This window comes from Leuresthes tenuis, unplaced genomic scaffold (genome assembly GCF_036924035.1).
Source record: "Leuresthes tenuis unplaced genomic scaffold, fLeuTen1.0.hap1 SCAF_2, whole genome shotgun sequence".
NCBI lineage: Eukaryota > Metazoa > Chordata > Actinopteri > Atheriniformes > Atherinopsidae > Leuresthes > Leuresthes tenuis.
In genome coordinates, this window is record NW_027325356.1 from 1,640,046 (window position 1) to 1,663,952 (window position 23,907).

The 23,907-nt window shown below is 44.2% G+C and overlaps 1 protein-coding gene across 1 annotated transcript in view; it reads left to right on the top strand.

Annotated features, from left to right (window-relative positions):
* Positions 1-23,907, top strand: part of LOC140302339 (tetraspanin-18B-like) — a 38,097-nt gene that overhangs the window by 8,905 nt on the left and 5,285 nt on the right. Inside the window, exons 2-5 of the mRNA XM_072381172.1 lie at positions 8,383-8,456; positions 18,639-18,722; positions 20,370-20,564; positions 22,935-23,009. Coding sequence (XP_072237273.1) covers positions 18,660-18,722; positions 20,370-20,564; positions 22,935-23,009 — 333 coding nt within the window. The 5' untranslated portion in view covers positions 8,383-8,456; positions 18,639-18,659. The remainder of the gene's footprint in view (positions 1-8,382; positions 8,457-18,638; positions 18,723-20,369; positions 20,565-22,934; positions 23,010-23,907) is intronic.

A 23,907-nucleotide genomic window follows, 5' to 3' on the forward strand; every position in this document is an offset into this window, starting at 1 on the left:
ACAGCTTCATCTGCTGGAGGAAAACAAGAAGAAACTTATTTTATTAACAGCTGAAATCATCCAAGAGGGAAATAATAGATTTCTGATGATATGGTTTAAATTCTGAGTGTTTGAATCTATTTTTATTTAAATGTTATTGCATCACTGACATATGTCCACAAACTAAATGCCCCAGCATTCAATGCCTCTGCCCCCCGGAGGTTTGATGCTTTTACCTCCATCGATCCTTTACTCATCAACTCCACACCTGCAGGTCAGAGATTAGAGATTAGTGTTAGTTAGCTGCTGTCCTGAGTCGGACTTTCTCATCATTCTGTGTTCAGGATTTTGTGTTGGAGTTATTTTTGGGTGGATTGTGATGCTTCAGTGTCATCAGCAGCTAATCCGGTAGCAAAGGTCCCTGCATCCCACTGTTTGCATCGTCCTGAATCTGTGAAGCTTTATAAAACAGAAATGTGTGACTTTATAACAGATGGTTGCTTGCTATCAGTGATCATCTGTTGAGTTTAAGACAAACTTAAACTGCAGAAAGACTCAGATTGAGAGGGTTAATGTTGTAAAGTTACTGCTTTCTGTTTGTTCATGCAGACCCTCAGAGGTTAATTAAATTGTGATTTTTATGTGTAATTAAGGCTTTCAAGTAGCTGAGAGGTGCAGTTAAAGAAAAGAAGAATAAAAAAACTGAAGAAAAACCACTGAAAAGGCAGCCAATAATGCATCTAAGGTGTGCTGTCAAAGAAAAACCCAATCTAATTACTGGGCTGCAGCGAAGAACTGATGAGCTGGAACAGTTCAAAAGGAAATAATCATAAGCAGACAGCTGGAAGTGTCCCGAACACTGGGCCTGAGACGGGGGGGGGGGGGGCTGTGGATAAAAAGAGCTGAGATGGAGGAAAATGCCTTTGATTTAAAGTCTGAAATGTCTGAATTAGACATTTCAGGAGGAGCGGGGGGGTCGGAGTTAAATTACTGATACTTGAGCTAACTTTACTGTCTGAATTCAGTGCTCCTTGTGATTTTACTTCTGTTTATCCTCCACTTTGCAGTTTTCTTTTATCACACCAGTTTGCAGTTAACAGAGAGCTGAGAAAGTCCTGCCTTCAAACGTTTCTTTGGCCCAGAAGTGGCTCCACGGTTCTGGACTCGTGGGTCTGCGGGTTTCTTTTCTCCCTCGGTTTGCCCCGAGGCGTCCCGCCGCTCCACAGCTCCTTTGTCAGGCTGCAGAGACCCTGCTGCGACCCAGAAATAGAGCGAGCAGCACAGGGAGGGAGGTGCACGTCCCCCAGAGATCACCTGAACTTTCAGGAAATGGAGGGTTCAGAGAAGAGCCCGTGTCACAGATTAATATCTCATGTTGCTGCAGGGAAACCAGAAAGGTTCTGAAACCAGAAAACGGATTGGACCTCTGCTGATTTTCCACTTCGAACAGGTTCAACCAAAGTTCAGGGAGTATTTTACCGTTTTTCAGTCCATCTTTACTCGTGCACGAGTTCAAAGAGATCTCAACAAAACCAGCGCAAAGCGAATAAATCATTTTAAGATGCCGACGCCTCAGGGGAGAATCAGTTTGACACTCGTTTGATGCTCCGTCCCAGATGCCTCCGGTTCTTTTCCTGGTTCTTTTCCTGGTTCTTTCCCTGGTTCTTTCCCTGGTTCTTTTCCTGGTTCTTTTCCTGGTTCTTTCCCTGGTTCTTTGCCATGGTTCTTTCCATGGTTCTTTTCCTGGTTCTTTTCCTGGTTCTTTTCCTGGTTCTTTTCCTGGTTCTTTTCCTGGTTCTTTCCCTGGTTCTTTTCCTGGTTCTTTCCCTGGTTCTTTTCCTGGTTCTTTTCCTGGTTCTTTCCTGGTTCTTTCCATGGTTCCTTTCCTGGTTCTTTTCCCTGGTTCTTTCCATGGTTCCTTTCCTGGTTCTTTTCCTGGTTCTTTCCCTGGTTCCTTTCCTGGTTCTTTTCCTGGTTCTTTCCCTGGTTCCTTTCCTGGTTCTTTCCCTGGTTCTTTTCCTGGTTCTTTCCATGGTTCTTTCCCTGGTTCCTTTCCATGGTTCTTTCCATGGTTCTTTCCCTGGTTCCTTTCCTGGTTCCTTTCCTGGTTCTTTCCATGGTTCCTTTCCTGGTTCTGTCCATGGTTCTTTTCCTGGTTCTTTCCATGGTTCTTTCCCTGGTTCCTTTCCTGGTTCTTTTCCTGGTTCTTTCCCTGGTTCCTTTCCTGGTTCCTTTCCTGGTTCTTTCCATGGTTCCTTTCCTGGTTCTTTTCCTGGTTCTTTTCCATGGTTCTTTCCCTGGTTCCTTTCCTGGTTCTTTTCCTGGTTCTGTCCATGGTTCTTTTCCTGGTTCTTTTCCTGGTTGTTTCCCTGGTTCTTTCCATGGTTCTTTCCCTGGTTCCTTTCCATGGTTCTTTCCCTGGTTCCTTTCCTGGTTCTTTTCCTGGTTCTGTCCATGGTTCTTTTCCTGGTTCCTTTCCTGGTTCTGTCCATGGTTCTTTTCCTGGTTCCTTTCCTGGTTCTGTCCATGGTTCTTTCCCTGGTTCCTTTCCTGGTTCTTTTCCTGGTTCTTTCCCTGGTTCCTTTCCTGGTTCTTTCCATCCGCCCACTGATGATAAAACCATCCAACAGTGAAAGGACTCAAACATTCTACTTCTTACTGAATATTTTATATTCAAACATCAACTTTTACTTTGTGTCAGACAGTCTGAACTCAACATGTTTCCTGTTCAGCTTCATTTAATCTGTGAACAAACATCATTTCTACACCTCAGACCTGCAGCATCCCATAAAGTCAGTGAATCTTTTCCCACTTTGTTTCCTTCTGCCAACACTTAAAGCCGTTCTGACTCTGAGGAAACCAGGTGATGCAGAGTTCCAGCTGTTATTTTGTCCCATTCCTCCTTAAACAGGTCTTAAGGTGTGCAGCAGTGCGGGGGGGTGGTTGTTTCTCTGCTGGGGACAGGTCAGGACTGCAGGCAGCCAGTCCAGCACCCGTACCTCTTCTTCCTCAGCCAGGCCTTTGGACTGTGGCAGAATGTGGTTTTCCATGGACTGCTTGAACAATGCTGGGACGTCCCAGGAAAAGATGTGGCCTTGAAGGCAGCATATGTTGCCGTAAAATCTCAGTGAGCTTTTCTGCATTAATGCTGCCGTCACAGAAGTGGAAATGAGCTTTGCCCCCTGATCCAACCCCATACCATCACAGAGCCTGGCTGCAGGGACTGGCTGCTGACAGCAGGCTGGATGCTGCTTTTGCTCTTTGCTCCATTTCTTCCAACAAAGATGTGGAATACTGATGGGTCTGACCACAGCACACGTTTCACCGTGTGACGGTCCATCCCAGACGCCTCCGAGCCCAGAGAAGTGGACGAGGTTAACATCAGGCTTCTTTCCTGCACAGTAAAGCTTGTGAATGGAACTCTGTATTGTGGTGCTGGACAAAGGTTTCCACAGTAACCCCTTGTCCATGTGCTTCTATCAGCTGCTGATGAATGAATCGACAGAAACTGCTTCGATGCCAGAGGAAGCTCCAGGTCGCTCCTGCTGTGGCGATTTCAGCGAGCAGCTGCCTCCACCTCTCAGGGTTTGAGTGTAATTGGGTCTCTGGAGGATTATGTGTCTGCTCCTTTCATCCTTTAAAGTGTGGTTTTTCCTCAGCTGCCGGCAGATCAGCACTCTGCTGAAGTGTTGGCAGCAGTTGGGAATCATGTCTTTTCATCACACTCCCATCGGGGGTGAAGCTGCTCTCCAGCTTTTTAAAGCAATCAGATAACATCAGAAACCAGCTCCTGCCTGTCGGATGGAGCTTTTCTGGCTCTGTTCTGCTGCTGCTCGTCAGATAATTTGTCTTCAGTAAATCAGTTCCTGATTCCAGCTGCATCTCAAAGAAGAAACCCACTGCTGTCACTTCACCTCGTTCCTCCTCATGAGTGATGCTCAGCTAAAAGCAGCAGTTTTCGGCCCGTCTGATGTCGATTATCACCGTGAGAGATCAGAGCTGTTTTCACAAGGCTGTCAGACGGTGATGTCATGTTCGTCCGTGGAAGCAGGATTATTTCTCTAGTTTCAGCCCTGATCAGATGATTAGTCTGATTGGCCCCTAGATTGACGAATACACTTCTTCTGCAGATGGATGGAAGTCACAGCAAGACTTTGGGCTTGTTGCGGTGTGACCATCATCTGAAAGGTCCATCACAGCCGTGAGTCCCGTGCCTTCTGTCTGACGGCTCGGCATCATCATCGCAGCTGCCAACCTGAAGCTGTAAGGACCCGGCGTGCCGCTCAGAGCAGTTCAGTTCACTACTGAACCTCAGTTACCTCAGAGCTGGACTCCTCCTGAAGGAGTGGAGTTGGGCTGAGAACTGAGTCCAATATTAAAACCAGGTTAAGGGTCAGAGCTGTAGACAGATATCTATCTGTTTGTTTTAGAGCTTTAGTTTGACAGATAGGGACTGGATAGTGTAGTGGTATGATTGCCACCTTTCGTGTGGGAGACCTGGGTTTAAATCCCCTGCATGAAAGGTATTACCTCCAGTAGGGGTCCTTAGGCAGGACCCCCTTACCCTACCTGCCTACCTGAAAGTCGCTTTGGATAAAAGCTTCTGCTAAATGCATAAAGATAACATAAACTTAAACAGATTGGAGAAAATATGTGCAAATTATTGGAAATATTAATAAAAACTGATGATCCATAACCTGGAAAACTCTAATTTACACGAACATCAGCTCTTTATGTCACATAACTATTTCCTATTGGATGAACTTATCAGAGAGATATAGTGAACTGTCTCCTAATGTTAACCTCGTCTCTGTGGCCTCAGGTTGGGTCGCTGGTCCTTAATGGGAATGTTGTCTGGTTATTGTCGTGGTCTTTGATCACCTTTGCTGTCTTCTTTCTTCTTCTTTAGTTATGACCACGTTTGGTTCAGTTTTTCACTCACTCAGTTGTAGTTTCCTCCAGGTTTGAGCTCGCTGTTGGAAACGCTGTCGATAAATCTTTGACTTTTGCCTTTTTCTGGACTGTCTGGTTTGTCTGTTTCAGTTATCTTTTAAATGATTTTTTGTTTGGTTGTTTATCCTGATGAGATATCTGACTTCAGTGTGCTTTTGGCTCCTGTTTCATACTAAAGTATAAAAATCCATCTTAAATGAGCTTTTCCTAGGGAAGCTGAACGTTTTAAAGTCTGATTACTGATAAAAATATTTAAATCTGTTCAGGTTAGCTTTCGGCTGGACCCAGGAGAAGAGAAGTTAAGTTGCACCAAGGGATTTACTTAGAGACTGATTGCTTAATGAGGGTTTTCTGCAATAAATTAACACGCAAGAAGTGGTCAGGACGGATCTTCCAGCGTGGTAATCGGGTCTCTGAGAGAGGAGATAATGATTAGTGCGATTAGATGGTAGATATTCAGCAGAGCTTCGATATGACTTCCCTTAAACAGAGGCGGTGCAGAGCAGATAATCACTTTGGCAGGTGTTGATGCTTACAAGGAGAAACCAGACGGCTGTGACTGCTGTGGCAGTGCAGAGTGACCTTGGCAGGAGCTGTTGGCTCTGCTGTGAGCTCCTGACGGGTCGGTGCCACAGTGGGGAGCAAAGGACCAGGTGAGAGGAGGCTTTAACAGCCACAGCCGGACCGGCCACAGGTGAGCAGAATGAGTAATGAGGAACACCGGCAGCCGCTCACAGAGGAGCAGGAAACCGCTCAGAAAGCAAAAAGGAGACTCAATACAGTTAACATCATGGATCACATACAATTCATAGAGTTCTGTCTCGTTTGAGATATTTTCTCATTTAAAAGAGACATCCTTTAGCCACTGAGTGCTGGCTGGAGGCTTGTTGGATTTCCATGGAAGTTGAAAGCAGGCTGAGGTTAAAGGTTAAGGAAGAGGCAGAAGGGAATCTAAACCGCAGCCTAAACTGATACCACAGTTTCAGAGTGGATGAAGCCTGGGTTGAAGCCAGAGGAGAATACCGGATCTAACTCCTCAGCCCCAGACTGTTCCCTGATTGTTTTGGCCTCTCGGTGAGGAGCTGAAAACTGTCGCCCGCTCATCCATCACACTGAAAACGCAACAAAAGCTTTGTCATGACGGGTGTGTTCACTTTTAATTCCTCTGTAGGCCTGTCAGAGTGGTGATGTGTCACTGGCTGAATCAGAGTTTACTCACAGATTGTCACGCCGCTCTGTTCTCTCACGACTTTCTTTATCTGTTTTTTCATGTTTTTGGTGTTTATTGAGACAAATAGCTTAAAATCAAGCTTTAGAAAACAAGAAAAGCGTGAGTCACGAGCTGCACAATGAATCAGTCCTTCTCTCTGACATTTCCCACGGATGAGCTGCGCAGTAACACTGCAGCAGCAGCATCCTTCAGGGTTTTATCCCTGCTGGCATGTGGTGGTTGCTATAGAAACAGCTACACACTCCTCAGTGCTTCGATCCTCAAGGAGAGTTTTCAAAAAGTTTCAAATCGTGCCCAAAAGAGCAAAATGCAGACAACAAACTGAAGATTCAAGTCTCAGCGAGGGAATGTGCTGAGATACTATATCAGTCTCCACAAATCTCCTCTTTTCCTTTCATGAAGGGTTGAATTGATGAATACTCTGTCACATATTCAGTAGAAATCCTTTCTTCCTCTTCCTGGGAGCATATATTAGGTTGTCTGAAGTCACCAGCAGGTGTAAAACTCCCCAAAAACACAATACGGGATTGTAATGCTGAAGAAGCTGACAAAGACACCTCCAACGTCCATCAAAAATGTCAAGCAACAACATGATGTGACATAAAGACATACAGCATTAATATGCAATGAGCTAACACACAAAAGTAAATGTCTGGATTATTTAAACTAAGGCTGAAACGTTTCCTCGAGTAATTTGAATATACTCTATTACTACAAAACTCCTTGATAGAAATGATCTGCTTCGATGCTTCGTTTAACTCCAACCAACACGATCTGAGCAGAACAATGTGCTGCATTAGTAGCAGCTTGATTTGATGGAGAAAGCAACGAGAAAACCAGAGAACAAGAGGAAAAATGTCTAAAGTTTGGGAGCATTTCAAAGAAAAGAAAAGAGAAAATACTGTACAGTGTGTCCATTGTAAAAACCAGTTAGCTTAGCACGATAGCACAATGCCAATGCTACAGTATCTCAGCAGAAAGCAGCCAGTTCACATATCGAGTCCACTGAGCGGAACAAACACAAGGGAACATTTCACTTTAGCGTTTTAATGGAAATCAGTCGGCTCGTTAGCTGAGAAGGAAGCTAGCAGAGAACACAAAGGAAGCTAGCAGAGAACAGAGGGAATTTAGCAGAGAACAGTAAGAAGCTAGCAGAGAGCAGAGGGAAGCTAGCAGAGAACAGTAAGAAGCTAGCAGAGAACAGAGGGAAGCTAGCAGAGAACAGTAAGAAGCTAGCAGAGAGCAGAGGGAAGCTAGCAGAGAACAGAAGGAAGCTAGCAGAGAACAGAATGAAGCTAGCAGAGAACAGTAAGAAGCTAGCAGAGAACAGAAGGAAGCTAGCAGAGAACAGTAAGAAGCCAGTAGAGAACAGTAAGAAGCTAGCAGAGAACAGTAAGAAGCTAGCAGAGAACAGAGGGAAGCTAGCAGAGAACAGTAAGAAGCTAGCAGAGAGCAGAGGGAAGCTAGCAGAGAACAGAAGGAAGCTAGCAGAGAACAGAAGGAAGCTAGCAGAGAACAGAAGGAAGCTAGCAGAGAACAGAGGGAAGCTAGCAGAGAACAGAGGGAAGCTAGCAGAGAACAGAGGGAAGCTAGCAGAGAACAGTAAGAAGCTAGCAGAGAGCAGAGGGAAGCTAGCAGAGAACTGAGGGAAGCTAGCATAGAACAGAAGGAAGCTAGCAGAGAACAGAGGGAAGGTAGCAGAGAACAGAAGGAAGCTAGCAGAGAACAGAGGGAAGCTAGCAGAGAACAGAGGGAAGCTAGCAGAGAACAGAAGGAAGCTAGCAGAGAACAGAACTTTGATTATTTATCAACCCAACACAACTCTGTAATAATTTATTCTTTTTAATCTCAGGTTGCTGTTTCTGCTTTGTGTTAATTGTTGTGTGGTCTGTCTTGTGCGTTTACCATGTGTTAACAATGAATAAACTGAAATGAATTGATAATATCTTTTACAGAACAAACCTTTACGTTGTTTAGCATCCAGCCGTTAATGTGATTCAACAGAATCTGAAACAAGTCAGAATCTGTGATAATGTTCATATTCAGTTTATTTATAGATAAAGGATGTTGGACATTATGAAAACAGTGGGCATCATGGTCTGTTTCTTCATATTTTTGGGCTTGTTATGTCCCACATACCTGTGGAGAAGCATGTGAACACCAGGTGTAAAGAGCCTCATGGTCATTTCCTGTCTGAAATCCTCTTACCTTTCCTCCAGCAGGTGGTTTCTTGCCCGAGGTCTACAGGCTGCTGTTGTCCCGTCCACAGAGTAACTCAGAAGCCATTAAACAGGTACAGATGGTATGATGCTTCCTGTAGCTTCTCTGTCCCGTCCTTTGTCCACGTTTCAGTTTGTGTCCTTTGGGTTTGGGTTCACTGCAAACATAGACCCCAGACAGTGACAAGCATGTAATGAAAAATAAATTAAATGCATCATTTCCATTCCAACATCTTGGTTTTATTAAAAATTTAGCATCTGGCTTGTGACTACAGCTGCTGTATATGCAGTGGAACAGCTTAGTTTTTGCAGATCCCAGCTGGCGAACACTTCCTGTAATCAAAGAGCTGTATTTTCACTGATTCTGTGAAACAGTCTCCAGACATCGTGTTTCCAGCTCAGAATCCTCAGTGAGGAAATAACCTGCATCTGCCATTTCTTTGTGCCACTTTGGTGTTTTTTCACGAGGTTAAAACTCTGATTATGACCGACTGTTTTGCTGCTACTTGACTTAACATCAGTAGTTTAGCTTTTGCTAATTCTTCATAAAGATCTCTGTGGTTGGCTGCAGAGATTAGTTGTATTTCCACGTGTCGTCGCCACAGTTGCACGGCATGTCCTGTCGGGTCCTGTGTTTGCAGCTCTCATCTCTCTCGTATAACCAGAATATTTCTAAATATGCTGCTTTTTTTAGCCCCAACTTCTTCTTCACCAACATTTTTCTCTTGTTTGTCTCCCTCCTTTCAGGCAGTGCAAAGTTCTCTCAGCTAACTCATGCAGAGCATGAAATATAAAGTTGTTTATAGGTATTGTATTTATGTATTTATGAAATAATACAGCCATTTCCTGACTGGAACATGAATATTTGAGAGTCGCGCTGAGCTGTGAACACGAACTGTCTACGAACCGGCAGCATTGTCGTCTCTGTGGATTTTCAGCCTCGTAGTCTCTCCAGTAAATATTCTAACGTGGTGCTTTTGCTTGTTTAGTCTCAGCCACAGTGTGTTTTGTTGGTAATTGTCAAGTTACCAGAGGGATTCAGGACGCAGATGCAGGGTCGTGTGGTTGCAAGAGGTTTTATTTAAATAAACAAAGGACAGATCAAAAGAAACGGCTATAAAACCCTAAGCGCTCTCATCCGTATCTATGGTGGAGGAGGAGGAGTCTCTCCAAACTGGGAGGAAAACAGAAATGCTATGAAGACTTTAACAAAACTAAGTCACGCTCTCAAAATGAAGCGGGAATAAAACAAAGGCACTCTTAACAAAACAGAGGCTCTATGAAACTTTAACTTTAACTAAAAACTCTCCTTTAACGGAGGCGACTATGAATAGTAACAACAAAAATCGCTCCTTGAAAATGGAGGAAAAACAAAGCTATGAAACTTACTGTTACCATAAATAAACTAAGGCTATAGAACAAGAATAAATTACAAAACAAGACAAAACTGCAGGAGAGTCGCTCGCTGCAGGCTGGAGGAATCTGTGGGTTCAAGACGAGACAAATGGCTGGTAATGAAGCTCAAAATAGAGACAACATACTGGCACAAGACAAGGGAAACAGACTATTAAAACACATGAGGGACCAAGGGGAACAGGTGGAAACACTTTGGGAATCAGGGAAGACAATGAGACACGGGGGGAAGAGCAAGATACCTGAAACAAGAGGAGAAGATCAGTGATTTTTCAAAATAAAACAGGAAATGACGAGACATGGAACGGAAAATAAACCGTGACAGTAATGACTTGACACCATTAGCAGGATCAAACAGGATTAAGGCAGCTGCAGTAATGAATCATCAGAGGACAAAGCCTGGTCTGATGAAGACCAACAGAACCACTTGTTTACTGGAGCTCAGCTGACTGCAGCGATGAAGTTTCAGGGTTTATCATGTGGACTGAACCACCTGTTGAACCCAGCAGCACAGCAGACTCACTCAGGGTGGCAGATGGTGAGCTTGACTGTTCAGCACTCAGTCCTCATCACACTCAAACCCAAACACGTCCACTTTGTGCGTAATTCAGGTTGACAGATGAGGTCTTTGGAGCATAAACTTGTTAAAGATTGTTATTACGGTGACATCACCCTGTAAGGAGAGCTTCTTCCTCCTCGTGTCAGTATTAATAAGAGCTCCAAACCAACGGGCTGGAAAAGCAGCAACGCTGACAGAAACACGACGTGTTTGCAACTCTGACTCTTGTAGTGGTTTTAGTGAGCATTAAATAATTAAATTCTCTGAATTTTACGCTCTATTTTAGGGTCAAGTTGTCCCCGTGAGCTCATGATTACATCACTTTCACCTCAGCTCAACTGCTCCCTGCATTATGAAACATCTGAAGAATTCAATTCAGTTCAGCTTTATTTATAAAGCTCCAGTCCACAGCAAATGTCATCTCAGGGCGCTTCAAAGTTACAGTCCAGTTCAATCCAGTTCACTGTAATAACATCATAATCCATTCAAATCCAATTAATCCAGAGCCAATTAAAAAAAGTGTTTAGGAAACCAACAGATTCACTGAAACTTCTCTCTGATCCTGAGCTGCACGAGGCGACTGTGGAGAGAAAAAACTCGAACCAGAACCAGGAAGGATGCACTCTGATGATTCTGTTGGCTGTCGAGGAGACAGATGCTGAGCTGCTGTTCCTCCTCCTAACCGATGATTTCTGGACTCTGAGAACAGAGGTTTCTGTATTTATGAGACACTTTTATCCAAAGCGACTTACAAATGAAGATATAACAGCTCTATAAAAAGCTAACAATAAGCTACATAGAAGGAACCCAGGAGTCCGACTCTGTCAGAGGGGACAGAGTAGAGATAGGGTGCAGGCATAGAAGGAAGAGCAGAAAGATAAAGTGCAGAGATAGAGGGGGGAGGGAAGTACAAGGTAAGTGCTGGGATAGGAGATGCTCTCTGAAGAGCTGGGTTTTCAGGAGCTTCTTGAAGATAGACAGGGACGCCCCTGTTCTGGTAGCGCTCGGTAGGTCATTCCACCATCGTGGGACGACACATGAACAGAGTTTGGATTGTCTTAGGCGTGGTGTAGGAGCTGCTAGACGACAATCCTGGGACCAACGGAGGGACCCAGTTGGGACAGAAGCCTTTGCAAGAGCATCCAAGTAGATGGAGCCGTTCCATTAAGCTCTTTGTAGCTAACATCAGGGACTTGAACCTGATGCGGGCGGCTAAGGGCAGCCAGAGGAGCTCAATGAACAGAGGGGGGGCGTGTTCTTTTAGGCTGATCCAAGACCAGACGCACCGCCGCGTTCTGGACCATCTGCAGAGGTTTCACAGGCTGGAGACCAGTTAGGAGAGCAGTTAGGAAACCAGTTAGGAGACCAGTTAGGAAACCAGTTAGGAGAGCAGTTAGGAGACCAGTTAGGAAACCAGTTAGGAGACAAGTTAGGAGAGCAGTTAGGAGACCAGTTAGGAAACCAGTTAGGAAACCAGTTAGGAAACCAGTTAGGAGACCAGTTAGGAAACCAGTTAGGAGACAAGTTAGGAGACCAGTTAGGAGACCAGTTAGGAGACCAGTTAGGAAACCAGTTAGGAAACCAGTTAGGAGACAAGTTAGGAGACAAGTTAGGAGACAAGTTAGGAGACAAGTTAGGAGACAAGTTAGGAGACCAGTTAGGAAACCAGTTAGGAGACCAGTTAGGAGACCAGTTAGGAAACCAGTTAGGAAACCAGTTAGGAGACCAGTTAGGAGACCAGTTAGGAAACCAGTTAGGAGACAAGTTAGGAGACCAGTTAGGAGACCAGTTAGGAGACCAGTTAGGAGACCAGTTAGGAAACCAGTTAGGAGACAAGTTAGGAGACAAGTTAGGAGACCAGTTAGGAAACCAGTTAGGAGACCAGTTAGGAAACCAGTTAGGAGACCAGTTAGGAGACAAGTTAGGAGACCAGTTAGGAAACCAGTTAGGAAACCAGTTAGGAGACCAGTTAGGAAACCAGTTAGGAGACCAGTTAGGAGACCAGTTAGGAAACCAGTTAGGAGACCAGTTAGGAGAGCGTTGCAGGAGCTGGGGGGCATGTTGGGTTCGGTGAAACTAACAGATATGAACACCAGTTCTCGGCCACTCAAACACTGAAGAATCAGGATCTGATTAAAGACATTTTACTGATTTTTCTCTTGTTTTTATGTGGATAAAATGACAGAAAAAGATCAGAAGTTGGAGCAGCTTTGTTGTGTTCATGAATTCAGGAAAAAAGAAGGAAAAACGTGTGGAAATGTGTCCAGAATCCAATGTTGTGGAATCCAAGGAGCCGCCACACAGTGATGTCATCAGTGATGTCACCACATGCTAATTCGATGGCTAAATCTGCTAGCTTCATGAACTTTGGTTCGCTCTCAGTGTTTTTCCCAGTTCCAGGCTCTCTTTATCTCTTTATCTCTGATCATTTTCAAGCTGCAGCCTGTTTTCTTCAGTTTGGTGTCTTCAGGGTTAACTCTTCCAGCAGCAGTTTGTTCGTTCTGGGCGTCTTTCTGACACCGACCTCTAACGTCCACATCAACTGCCCCCTGACTGCGTTACTCCGGCCTCCTCCTTGTGTTCCTCCACCAGCTGCTCTGAGTTTGCATGCATCTCAGAGCCTTTTCAGAGTGTGAAAGCAGATCATTTGCTGTCTCCCCCGCAGGTTCTTCATGTGCTTATGAAGCGTGGCCGAGCTGACCATGTGACTGCTTTTAGAACAGGTAGCTTTCACCAGGCACAGAGTGGTTATACTCCCACTGAGGCTTGCTTTGTTCAAGATTTCTCTTGTCTGCGAGCAGCTGTTTTCACTCACGTTCATCTGATTGAAAATTAAATGATAGAGAGGCGATAATTCGGTTTTAGCCTGTGGCCCGAGTGCAGAAAACAGGACAAATGAGACAAATAATCATGTTTATTCAGTAGATAAGTGAAAGATTGTTGGTTTTGTTGTGTTTGTGTGTGTTTTATTGATACCCTGTGAAAAATATCCCAGCAGCCATTGCTACGTGTTGCTCATAAAACTTTGACATATTCAGTAAAACTCCTTCTTCCTGCTCCTGGGAGCAGATATCAGGGCGTCTGAGGTCACCAGCAGCTGTAAAACTCCCCAAAAACACAACCCTGGGATTTATTTAGCTCCTCTTTGTGTTAAAGTTCCTCCTTTAACGAGCCGTTCTGATTTTCATTTCTAAAGTACGTCACTCCTTACGTTGGCTCCGCCTCCTCCGCTAAGCCCCGCCCACTCACCTCCACCCTGCTGGACGGATGAAGCCAGCTTCTGGTGGAAATGTTCTGCTGTCAGCTGCACTGAGGAGCATGCATCTTCCATCCAGCAGCAGCCTCAGAGGATATAAGAGCCCAGTGGATAAACTATATCTGAGGCTAATGTTCCAGCAGAGTTAGCTAAAGACTGTGAATGTGCAGCAGACACTTTTCATCCCACTGTTTTAACAACTTGGTCCAGTTCAACGCTGGACTGAAGGAACTTAGCCACAAAGAGGATCAGTTCCAGCTCTCAGAGCCTGAACTTCAGAGCAGGGAAATGGAAGCATCTGAGAAATAACTCCTCATGGTTTATTTACTGATTTATTTCTTCCTTTAGCAGCAGCTAACGCTAACAGCTTAGCTAATGAAATAACTCCTCATGGTTTATTTACTGATTTATTTCTTCCTTTAGCAGCAGCTAACGCTAACAGCTTAGCTAATGAAATAACTCCTCATGGTTTATTTACTGATTTATTTCCTCCTTTAGCAGCAGCTAACGCTAACAGCTTAGCTAATGAAATAACTCCTCATGGTTTATTTACTGATTTATTTCTTCCTTTAGCAGCAGCTAACGCTAACAGCTTAGCTAATGAAATAACTCCTCATGGTTTATTTACTGATTTATTTCTTCCTTTAGCAGCAGCTAACGCTAACAGCTTAGCTAATGAAATAACTCCTCATGGTTTATTTACTGATTTATTTCTTCCTTTAGCAGCAGCTAACGCTAACAGCTTAGCTAATGAACGTACACCAACTTCTAAGGAGTTGTTGCTGCTACTTTCTTTGAAGTACTGATGTGCTGTTGAGATGTTGTTGTCTCAGAAATACAAAGAGTTGCTGTGTCGGAGCTCTTTTCTCTTTAAAGAAACGCTGATGTAACAGACACGTTGTGTCTGACGAGCTTTGGAGCAGGTTATGTTTGCTGAACATTTGAAATAACCAGACCAGTCACCTCTCCAGGCTCTCAGTGATTTATCTGATTTTGAAGTAACTTTCTAAATTAAAACTTATCCTGCTGCTTCAGCCTTCATCAAACTGCTTCAACATGTGAATTTGATGACATCAGAACCATAAAATGTGAGAATGAGTAACATCACCGAACGAGCAAAAGCTTCAGAAAAGGTTGTTTTTCTGGGTTTTCTGTTGTTTTTCTGGGTTTTCTGTTGTTTTTCTCAGTTTTCTGTTTTTTCTTCTTCTCAGTTTTCTGTTGTTTTTCTGGGTTTTCTGTTGTTTTTCTCAGTTTTCTGTTGTTTTTCTGGGTTTTCTGTTGTTTTTCTCAGTTTTATGTTGTTTTTCTCAGTTTTCTGTTGTTTTTCTCAGTTTTCTGTTTTTTTCTCAGTTTTCTGTGGTTTTTCTGGGTTTTCTGTTGTTGTTCTCAGTTTTCTGTTGTTTTTCTGGGTTTTCTGTTGTTTTTCTGGGTTTTCTGTTGTTTTTCTGGGTTTTCTGTTGTTTTTCTCAGTTTTCTGTTGTTTTTTTCTGGGTTTTCTGTTGTTTTTCTCAGTTTTCTGTTGTTTTTCTCAGTTTTCTGTTGTTTATTTCTGGGTTTTCTGTTGTTTTTCTCAGTTTTCTGTTGTTTTTCTGGGTTTTCTGTTGTTTTTCTCAGTTTTCTGTTGTTTTTCTGGGTTTTCTGTTGTGCATCCTTCAGTCTGTGTCGGACACTTGTTCCTGTGTTCTGCTGGTTTTTCTTCTCTCTCTTCACAGGTTTCTGTTTCCAGCTGCTGTTGCTTTGTTCATGACCCTCAGGTCATACAGATCCTGGTTTTTCTCACCTCCTCCGCATTATTCCTGCCACTTTCTTTGGTTTTCCAGCTTTAATCGTCCACCTGCCTCTGGCTCACGGTTCTACATTTCAGTCGTCTACAATCCACCGATCGTAACAAATGAATTACTTTCAGATTGCAGTTGGCTCCTCAGCTGAGATGCAGCTCCAGAGCTGAGTGAGATTAAATATCTAACTCCTAAATCAGCAAACTTTAAGTTAACGTGATAAAACTGCACCAGCGCAGCTTCTTCCTCAGCCTGCTTCTTGGTTTTTTAGCCTGTTTTCATTCAATCTCAACACAAAACTGCTGCTCTGGGATTTATTTTATCCCTTAAATAATAAAGTAATGATGTTTTTCTTTGTTCCAGCTGTAATCAGGCGTGTCTGCAATGTGTCGACAGCAGAAACAGACAAATGCCTTTATTCTATTAGCCGTGACCTCAGCTGAAGAGGCTGCAATTACCCAGAGTGCACCTGTCCCAGCAGAACCGGCGTTTTACCTCATTACGGTAAAAGCTGCACACCAAGTGCTCAAATTAGCAACAAATACACTTTAGATCGCTGAGGCTCCACAGACTCTGACGGGCAGCAGCACGCAGAGAAGTTAAGATAAAGGTTTATTCATCGTCTCCAGAGCAACACGAAGCCTGTTCAGTCCAGTTTTATTCAGAGGGCGCCGAGTCATAAAATGTCATCTCGGCTCACGTCCCACAGCAGCAGAACTATGGGATGACTCCCATGTGCGTTAAGGTGTGTTAGGATCTGTGTTCTGGCAGCTTTTCATGCATGTGTATGAAAAACACCATAAATGACAAAGTTCACCAAAGACATCCCTGATTTTCTTTGTATGTTTGAAAGCAGGCTGACCTTTCAGAATATGGCTGGAGCTGTGTGTGTTTTTGTGGGTGACTTCAGATCCAAGTCCCTGATGTTAGCTACAAAGAGCTTAATGGAGCGGCTCCATCTGCTTGAATGCTCTTGCAAAGGCTTCTGTCCCAACTGGGTCCCTCCGTTGGTCCCAGGATTGTCGTCTAGCAGCTCCTACACCACGCCTAAGACAATCCAAACTCTGTTCATGTGTCGTCCCACGATGGTGGAATGACCTACCGAGCGCTACCAGAACAGGGGCGTCCCTGTCTATCTTCAAGAAGCTCCTGAAAACCCAGCTCTTCAGAGAGCATCTCCTATCCCAGCACTTACCTTGTACTTCCCTCCCCCCTCTATCTCTGCACTTTATCTTTCTGCACTTCCTTCTCTGCCTGCACCCTATCTCTGCTCTGTCCCCTCTGACAGAGTCGGACTCCTGGGTTCCTTCTATGTAGCTTATTGTTAGCTTTTTATAAAGCTGTTATATCTTCATATGTAAGCCGCTTTGGATAAAAGCGTCTGATAAATACAGAAACATGTTTCAGGGTCACCTGAGTTTAACTGTGAGCTTCATCAGAAAGGGAAGCTTCAGCCTGAGCTTAAAGGCAGAGCAGAGTGTTCTGGTCCAGCATCAGCACCACAGAGGTTCTGGACCTTCGAAAACCATTTTTAACAGGAACTGCAGCAACACAATGAAGGAAAATGTTTAAATTGTTTCTGCTGGTTGCGTTTGAATGTGAATCAAGTCAAGTGGAGTCACTGTGACTTAAGCTGAGCTTCCTGAGGCTCAGTCTGTGTGACTTTTTATTTCTTTAAAGGTAAACGCCCGAGTTTCCTCTAAAACTGACCCAAAACAAGCTTTTGGATGAATTTAAACCATCCATCCGAACCAGAGGAGGTGAAGAAGATGAGCAGCGAGCGTTAAAGCACACGGTGATGGAATCGCTGTGATCTGAGAGGATCTTTGGACATCCAACCGAAGCGTTGCTGTGACAGCTGGCTTCAGCTGGTAAACACCATCAGGGACCGTACGTGCACAGTTGGTCCTGTTCACACCCCCGCCGGCGGCTCCACGGGCATCAGCACGTCCTCCTGAGCGGCCGCCAGCGTCCCTCCATGAGTCAGGCTGTCCCACCGGCTGTCGGAGTCACGGCCGCAGCTGACAGAAACTCCGCCGTCTCTGAGCAGCTCGCCGTCTAATTAGGAGCTGATTCAAGTCCAGGCTTCGATCTGCCAGCTCCTCACTCTGGGATTTTATATCCAAGCGTCCGAAAGCGCTCAGAATCGTGTTGCATGAAGTCTTTTGGACTAAAATCTGACAGATTACACACCACTGTGCAAAGGTCCCAGTTCAGCCCTCATTTCTTTACAAATTTCCATGAAAACAGGAAACAGCTGATTCACTGAAACATGCTCAAACATGGATATAAATACAGTTTATAAACCACAATTCCATGCTGAGATGCTGGATTTTTTTCCTCTTTCTTAAGGACATCACTTTCAGATCCTGTTCATCTGCTGTAGATAGTTTTTTAGGCCTGACACTTCTTCTTCTGTCCTCCACTTGTCCAGTTTCCTCAAATGTTTTAAGGACACACTGCACACCATGCTGAGATATGCCAAGTTTTCAGCTAATAGCTCTTTGGGAATCACCTTGTTGCTGCAGAAATCCTATTTTCTGTCTGTCAAACTGTGTTTTCTTTGCTGTTTTTCATAGATGCAGCTAAAGAAATGGGAACAAATGATGTGTCTTTGTGACAAAGTGCCTAAAGATCCAGTTTAAAATGGCTTCTTTGCTAAGTTGTCTGTTCTGTGTCGACACAACACTGGTTCATCCCTTGAGTTAGGAGCCTTTTTTCTGCCTGAATGCTTCATAGGTCAGAGTTCAGTGGCTGAACAAAGAAAAAAACTCAGGAACAGGGACTGAAGATGAGGGAAAAAGTAGAACCTTATGAAGCTTTAACTGGTTTCTGAAGCTTTAACTGGTTTCATCTCAGACCTTCTGCTGGTTTCTGGAGCTTTAACTGGTTTCATCTCAGACCTTCTGCTGGTTTATGAACCTTCAGGAACCGGTTTGCTTTCAGTCCTCAGAGTTAGAACCAAACCTGGAGAAGCTGCTCTCAGTTTTTATGGATCATAAATGTGGAACAAAGTCCAGATAACCGCAGGTCTGAGTCAACTCTTCTTTTAAAATCAAACCTGAAGACTTTCCTGTTCACCACTGCATTTATTTAACTGATTAGAAGGACTTTTAATAACTTTCCCTGCACCTCTCTGGGTTTTCTTTTGATGTTTTCATGTTCTGTGTGAAGCACTTTGACTCATCATGTTGTTGATTTCTGCTGTGTGTGTGTGTGTGCACGTGTGTGCACGTGCGTGCATGTGCAGGGGCAGCGGGAGGTTTCAGCCATGGAGGGCGATTGCCTCAGCTGCATGAAGTACCTGATGTTCATCTTCAACTTCTTCATCTTTGTGAGTTCAACACTTTTCTCTGCTGCTGTTTAACATCCAGAAAACAGTTCTGGGAGCATTGATTTTGTTTCGTTTGATTAGTTTTTGTTTAGTTTGATTAGTTTTTGTTTCGTTTGATTAGTTTTTGTTTAGTTTGATTAGTTTTTGTTTCGTTTGATTAGTTTTTGTTTAGTTTGATTAGTTTTTGTTTAGTTTGATTAGTTTTTGTTTCGTTTGATTAGTTTTTGTTTAGTTTGATTAGTTTTTGTTTAGTTTGATTAGTTTTTGTTTAATCTTCTGCACAGTGAAACATTAATGATTCAGTTTCCTTCGTCTGTTTCCCTAAATCAGGAAGACTTCACCCTGGACCAGAAGAAACCATTTATTTCATTTTATTTTTCTCTAACATCATCTGAAAAATACGGATTTTTATGTATTTCACCCTGTTTTTATTCTGAGAATTTAGTCATTTAATTCTGGAGTAAATTTGGGATGAAAAATACCGACTGGTGATGAAGTGAAAGTCTGTGTTTGCTCCAGTTCTGTCTCCTGAGACGCTGTTGGTGGAAAAACAAATATGTCCCTCAGGTTTTTAGCAGAATTCAGGTGATTTTGGACTTAAAAACAGCTTTTCAGTCTGAAAAGTTTTTGTTTTGATCTTTAACCCATTTAGTTTTTACCTGATAAAACACTGTTCGAACCCTGAAACCAGGAGCGCTTTAAGTGTTGTTGTTGGGATCCACGGAGACCGAAGCCCTGAACAGAACTCACTAAAAACTCTGATAAAACCAGTCTGGGACAGATGCTGGTGAGTCTGAGAAACTCATTTCTGAACCTGAAATAAGATCAGAACTGAGGCGACATCCGATGAATATAAAACTAAAGCAACAACAACTGAGGAAACTCATAAAAGAGAGACGAGAAACTAAAAGGCTCCTCAAGAACAGACAGAGAATAAATCCTGATTCAGATCCAGAACTCAGAACAAAATACTGAGAACAACAAAACAGAACAAAGAAAACAAAGAAAAAAACAAAACGAGGAAATCTGACCCAAAGTCACCAACTAAAACAGAAACAATCACAGAATAAAACAGGAAAAAACACAGAATAAAACAGGAAAAAACACAGAATAAAACAGGAAAAAACAGAATAAAACAGAAAAACACAGAATAAAACAGAAAAAAACAGAAAAACAACAGAATAAAACTGAAAAACAACAGAATAAAACTGAAAAACAATAGAATAAAACTGAAAAACAACAGAATAAAACAGAAAAACAACAGAATAAAACTGAAAAACAACAGAATAAAACAGAAAAACAACAGAATAAAACAGAAAAAACACAGAATAAAACAGAATAAAACAGAAAAACACAGAATAAAACTGAATAAAACGGAAAAACAGAATAAAACAGAAAAACTACAATAAAACAGAATAAAACGGAAACAATCACAGAATAAAACTGAATAAAACTGAAAAAACACAGAATAAAACAGAATAAAACAGAAAAAACAGAATAAAACAGAAAAAACTGAAAAACTACACAGAAAATATGATAATTTTCCAAACTACTTGATCTTGGCCTCAGGATTCATCCCTGGTTCCAGGTTTCTGCTGCATTTTCTCAGCTGAACTCGTCTGAAATGAGCATCTTCCTCCCTCGCAGCTGGGCGGCTCCTTCCTGCTGGGGGTCGGCGTCTGGGTGCTGCTGGACCCGATGGGCTTCAGGGAGATCGTGACGGTCAACCCCCTGCTCTTCACCGGGGTCTACGTCATCCTGGCCATGGGGGCCATGCTGTTCCTGCTGGGCTTCCTGGGCTGCTGCGGCGCCATCCGGGAGACCAAATGTCTGCTGCTCTTCGTGAGTCAGCAGCTTTCTACCCTTCAAACATAGAGGCAGCATTTGTAGGTTTTTATGGAGCTGCAGCTGGTTAAAAATGCCAAAAGATTCGGTTTATTTCATCAGCAGCTGTTCAGCACTGACCTTTGACCCTTCACACTCTGGAGGTTAAAATGCATCGGATTTCTTCTTCTTGATGATGTTTCACATCTCATCTGAAAGGCTTCTTCGTTCTGAACGAGCTGCTGAGGAGCATCAGCTGATCAGCAGAGAGTTTAAGGTCATGCATGTGTCCCTGAAGCACCGGACCAACGTGTGTCCGAGCGAGTTTTAATCCGGTGTGAACCGGTCCGAGCCAGTTTTAGTCCGGTGTGAACCGGTCCGAGCGAGTTTTAATCCGGTGTGAACCGGTCCGAGCGAGTTTTAATCCGGTGTGAACCGGTCCGAGCGAGTTTTAGTCCGGTGTGAACTGGTCCGAGCGAGTTTTAATCCGGTGTGAACCGGTCCGAGCGAGTTTTAGTCCGGTGTGAACCGGTCCGAGCGAGTTTTAGTCCGGTGTGAACCGGTCCGAGCGAGTTTTAGTGCGGTGTGAACCGGTCCGAGCGGGTTTTAGTCCGGTGTGAACCGGTCCGAGCGGGTTTTAGTGCGGTGTGAACCGGTCCGAGCGAGTTTTAGTCCGGTGTGAACCGGTCCGAGCGAGTTTTAATCCGGTGTGAACCGGTCCGAGGGAGTTTTAGTCCGGTGTGAACCGGTCCGAGCGGGTTTTAGTCCGGTGTGAACCGGTCCGAGCGGGTTTTAGTCCGGTGTGAATTGGTCCGAGCCAGTTTTAGTCCGGTGTGAACCGGTCCGAGCGAGTTTTAGTCCGGTGTGAAACGGTCCGAGCCAGTTTTAGTCCGGTGTGAAACCTCCCGGAGGAGCAGCTGGAAGGTGGTACCTGAGACCACCTCCACCTTAACACAGATGTGGACTTTACTGTCCTCCCTTCTCCTTCGGATGGAGGTGACCCCCTGAGTCTGGGCCTGAGGTTCTGGTTCTGCTGTGTTGGAACCCTGTTTGGGACTGGTTTGGGACTGATTTTAGACTGCTTTGGGACTGGTTTTAGACTGGTTTTAGACTGCTTTGGGACTGGTTTGGGACTGATTTTAGACTGATTTTAGACTGCTTTGGGACTGATTTTAGACTGCTTTGGGACTGGTTTTAGACTGATTTTAGACTGACTGCTTTGGGGCTGGTTTTAGACTGATTTTAGACTGCTTTGGGACTGATTTTAGACTGACTGCTTTGGGACTGGTTTGGGACTGATTTTAGACTGCTTTGGGACTGATTTTAGACTGACTGCTTTGGGACTGGTTTGGGACTGATTTTAGACTGATTTTAGACTGCTTTGGGACTGATTTTAGACTGATTTTAGACTGATTTTAGACTGGTTTGGGACTGATTTTAGACTGATTTTAGACTGATTTTAGACTGCTTTGGGACTGATTTTAGACTGATTTTAGACTGGTTTGGGACTGATTTTAGACTGATTTTAGACTGCTTTGGGACTGATTTGGGACTGGTTTTAGACTGCTTTGGGACTGATTTTAGACTGATTTTAGACTGCTTTGGGACTGGTTTGGGACTGATTTTAGACTGATTTTAGACTGCTTTGGGACTGATTTTAGACTGATTTTAGACTGCTTTGGGACTGGTTTGGGACTGATTTTAGACTGTTTTTAGACTGATTTGGGACTGATTTTAGACTGCTTTGGGACTGGTTTGGGACTGATTTTAGACTGCTTTGGGACTGATTTTAGACTGCTTTGGGACTGGTTTGGGACTGATTTTAGACTGCTTTGGGACTGATTGGGACCCCCCCACACACACACACACTGGTCAGGTGGTTCAGTGACACATGTGACCTTAATGACCCTTTAAGAACCAAGAAGAAGAAGTCCAGCTGGTCTGATTCAGGTCAGCTGACCTCGATGACCCAATGACCTCACGTCCAATCAGATTTGGCCCTACACTGCTCCCACCTGTCACCTTTAATTCCTGAGGATGTGCACAAAAAGCCACGATAAACAGGTGAATCTGTAATTAGGATAGATTTAGATCACAGATCCCATTGAAACACAAGAGGAGTAATTCTCCAGAGAACAGAGAGCCTTCTCAGACATAATGATGGACAGTTTATCACCTCTGGAGCTGTCAGAAACAGCTGGAGCTGAATGTGTGTGTGTTGGACTCCACATCAGCGTGGGAAACAGCTGAAACCGCCGTCTGAGGAGCGGACGTCTGCTGCTTCATGGTGTGAGAGTGAAACGGCTTTGGGTGGAGGCTTTGGGTGGAGGCTTTGGGTGGAGGTGCAGAGCTGCAGCTCAGTGTCTAACAGCATCTGTTTTGTCTCAGTTCTTCATGCTCATCCTCTTCATCTTCCTGGCGGAGCTGGCTGCTGCCATCCTGGCTTTCCTCTTCAGGGAGCATGTGAGTACTTCAGTGTTTACCTCTGAGTCCCACCTGTTCAGTGTTTACCTCTGAGTCCCACCTGTTCAGTGTTGACCTCTGAGTCCCACCAGTTCAGTGTTTACCTCTGAGTCCCACCTGTTCAGTGTTTACCTCTGAGTCCCACCTGTTCAGTGTTTACCTCGGAGTCCCACCTGTTCAGTGTTTACCTCTGAGTCCCACCTGTTCAGTGTTTACCTCTGAGTCCCACCTGTTCAGTGTTTACCTCTGAGTCCCACCTGTTCAGTGTTTACCTCTGAGTCCCACCTGTTCAGTGTTTACCTCTGAGTCCCACCTGTTCAGTGTTTACCTCTGAGTCCCACCTGTTCAGTGTTTACCTCTGAGTCCCACCTGTTCAGTGTTTACCTCTGAGTCCCACCTGTTCAGTGTTTACCTCTGAGTCCCACCTGTTCAGTGTTTACCTCTGAGTCCCACCTGTTCAGTGTTTACCTCTGAGTCCCACCTGTTCAGTGTTTACCTCTGAGTCCCACCTGTTCAGTGTTTACCTCTGAGTCCCACCTGTTCAGTGTTTACCTCTGAGTCCCACCTGTTCAGTGTTTACCTCTCAGTCCCACCAGTTCAGTGTTTACCTCTGAGTCCCACCTGTTCAGTGTTTACCTCTGAGTCCCACCTGTTCAGTGTTGACCTCTCAGTCCCACCTGTTCAGTGTTTACCTCTGAGTCCCACCTGTTCAGTGTTTACCTCTGAGTCCCACCTGTTCAGTGTTGACCTCTCAGTCCCACCTGTTCAGTGTTTACCTCTGAGTCCCACCTGTTCAGTGTTTACCTCTGAGTCCCACCTGTTCAGTGTTTACCTCTGAGTCCCACCTGTTCAGTGTTTACCTCTGAGTCCCACCTGTTCAGTGTTTACCTCTGAGTCC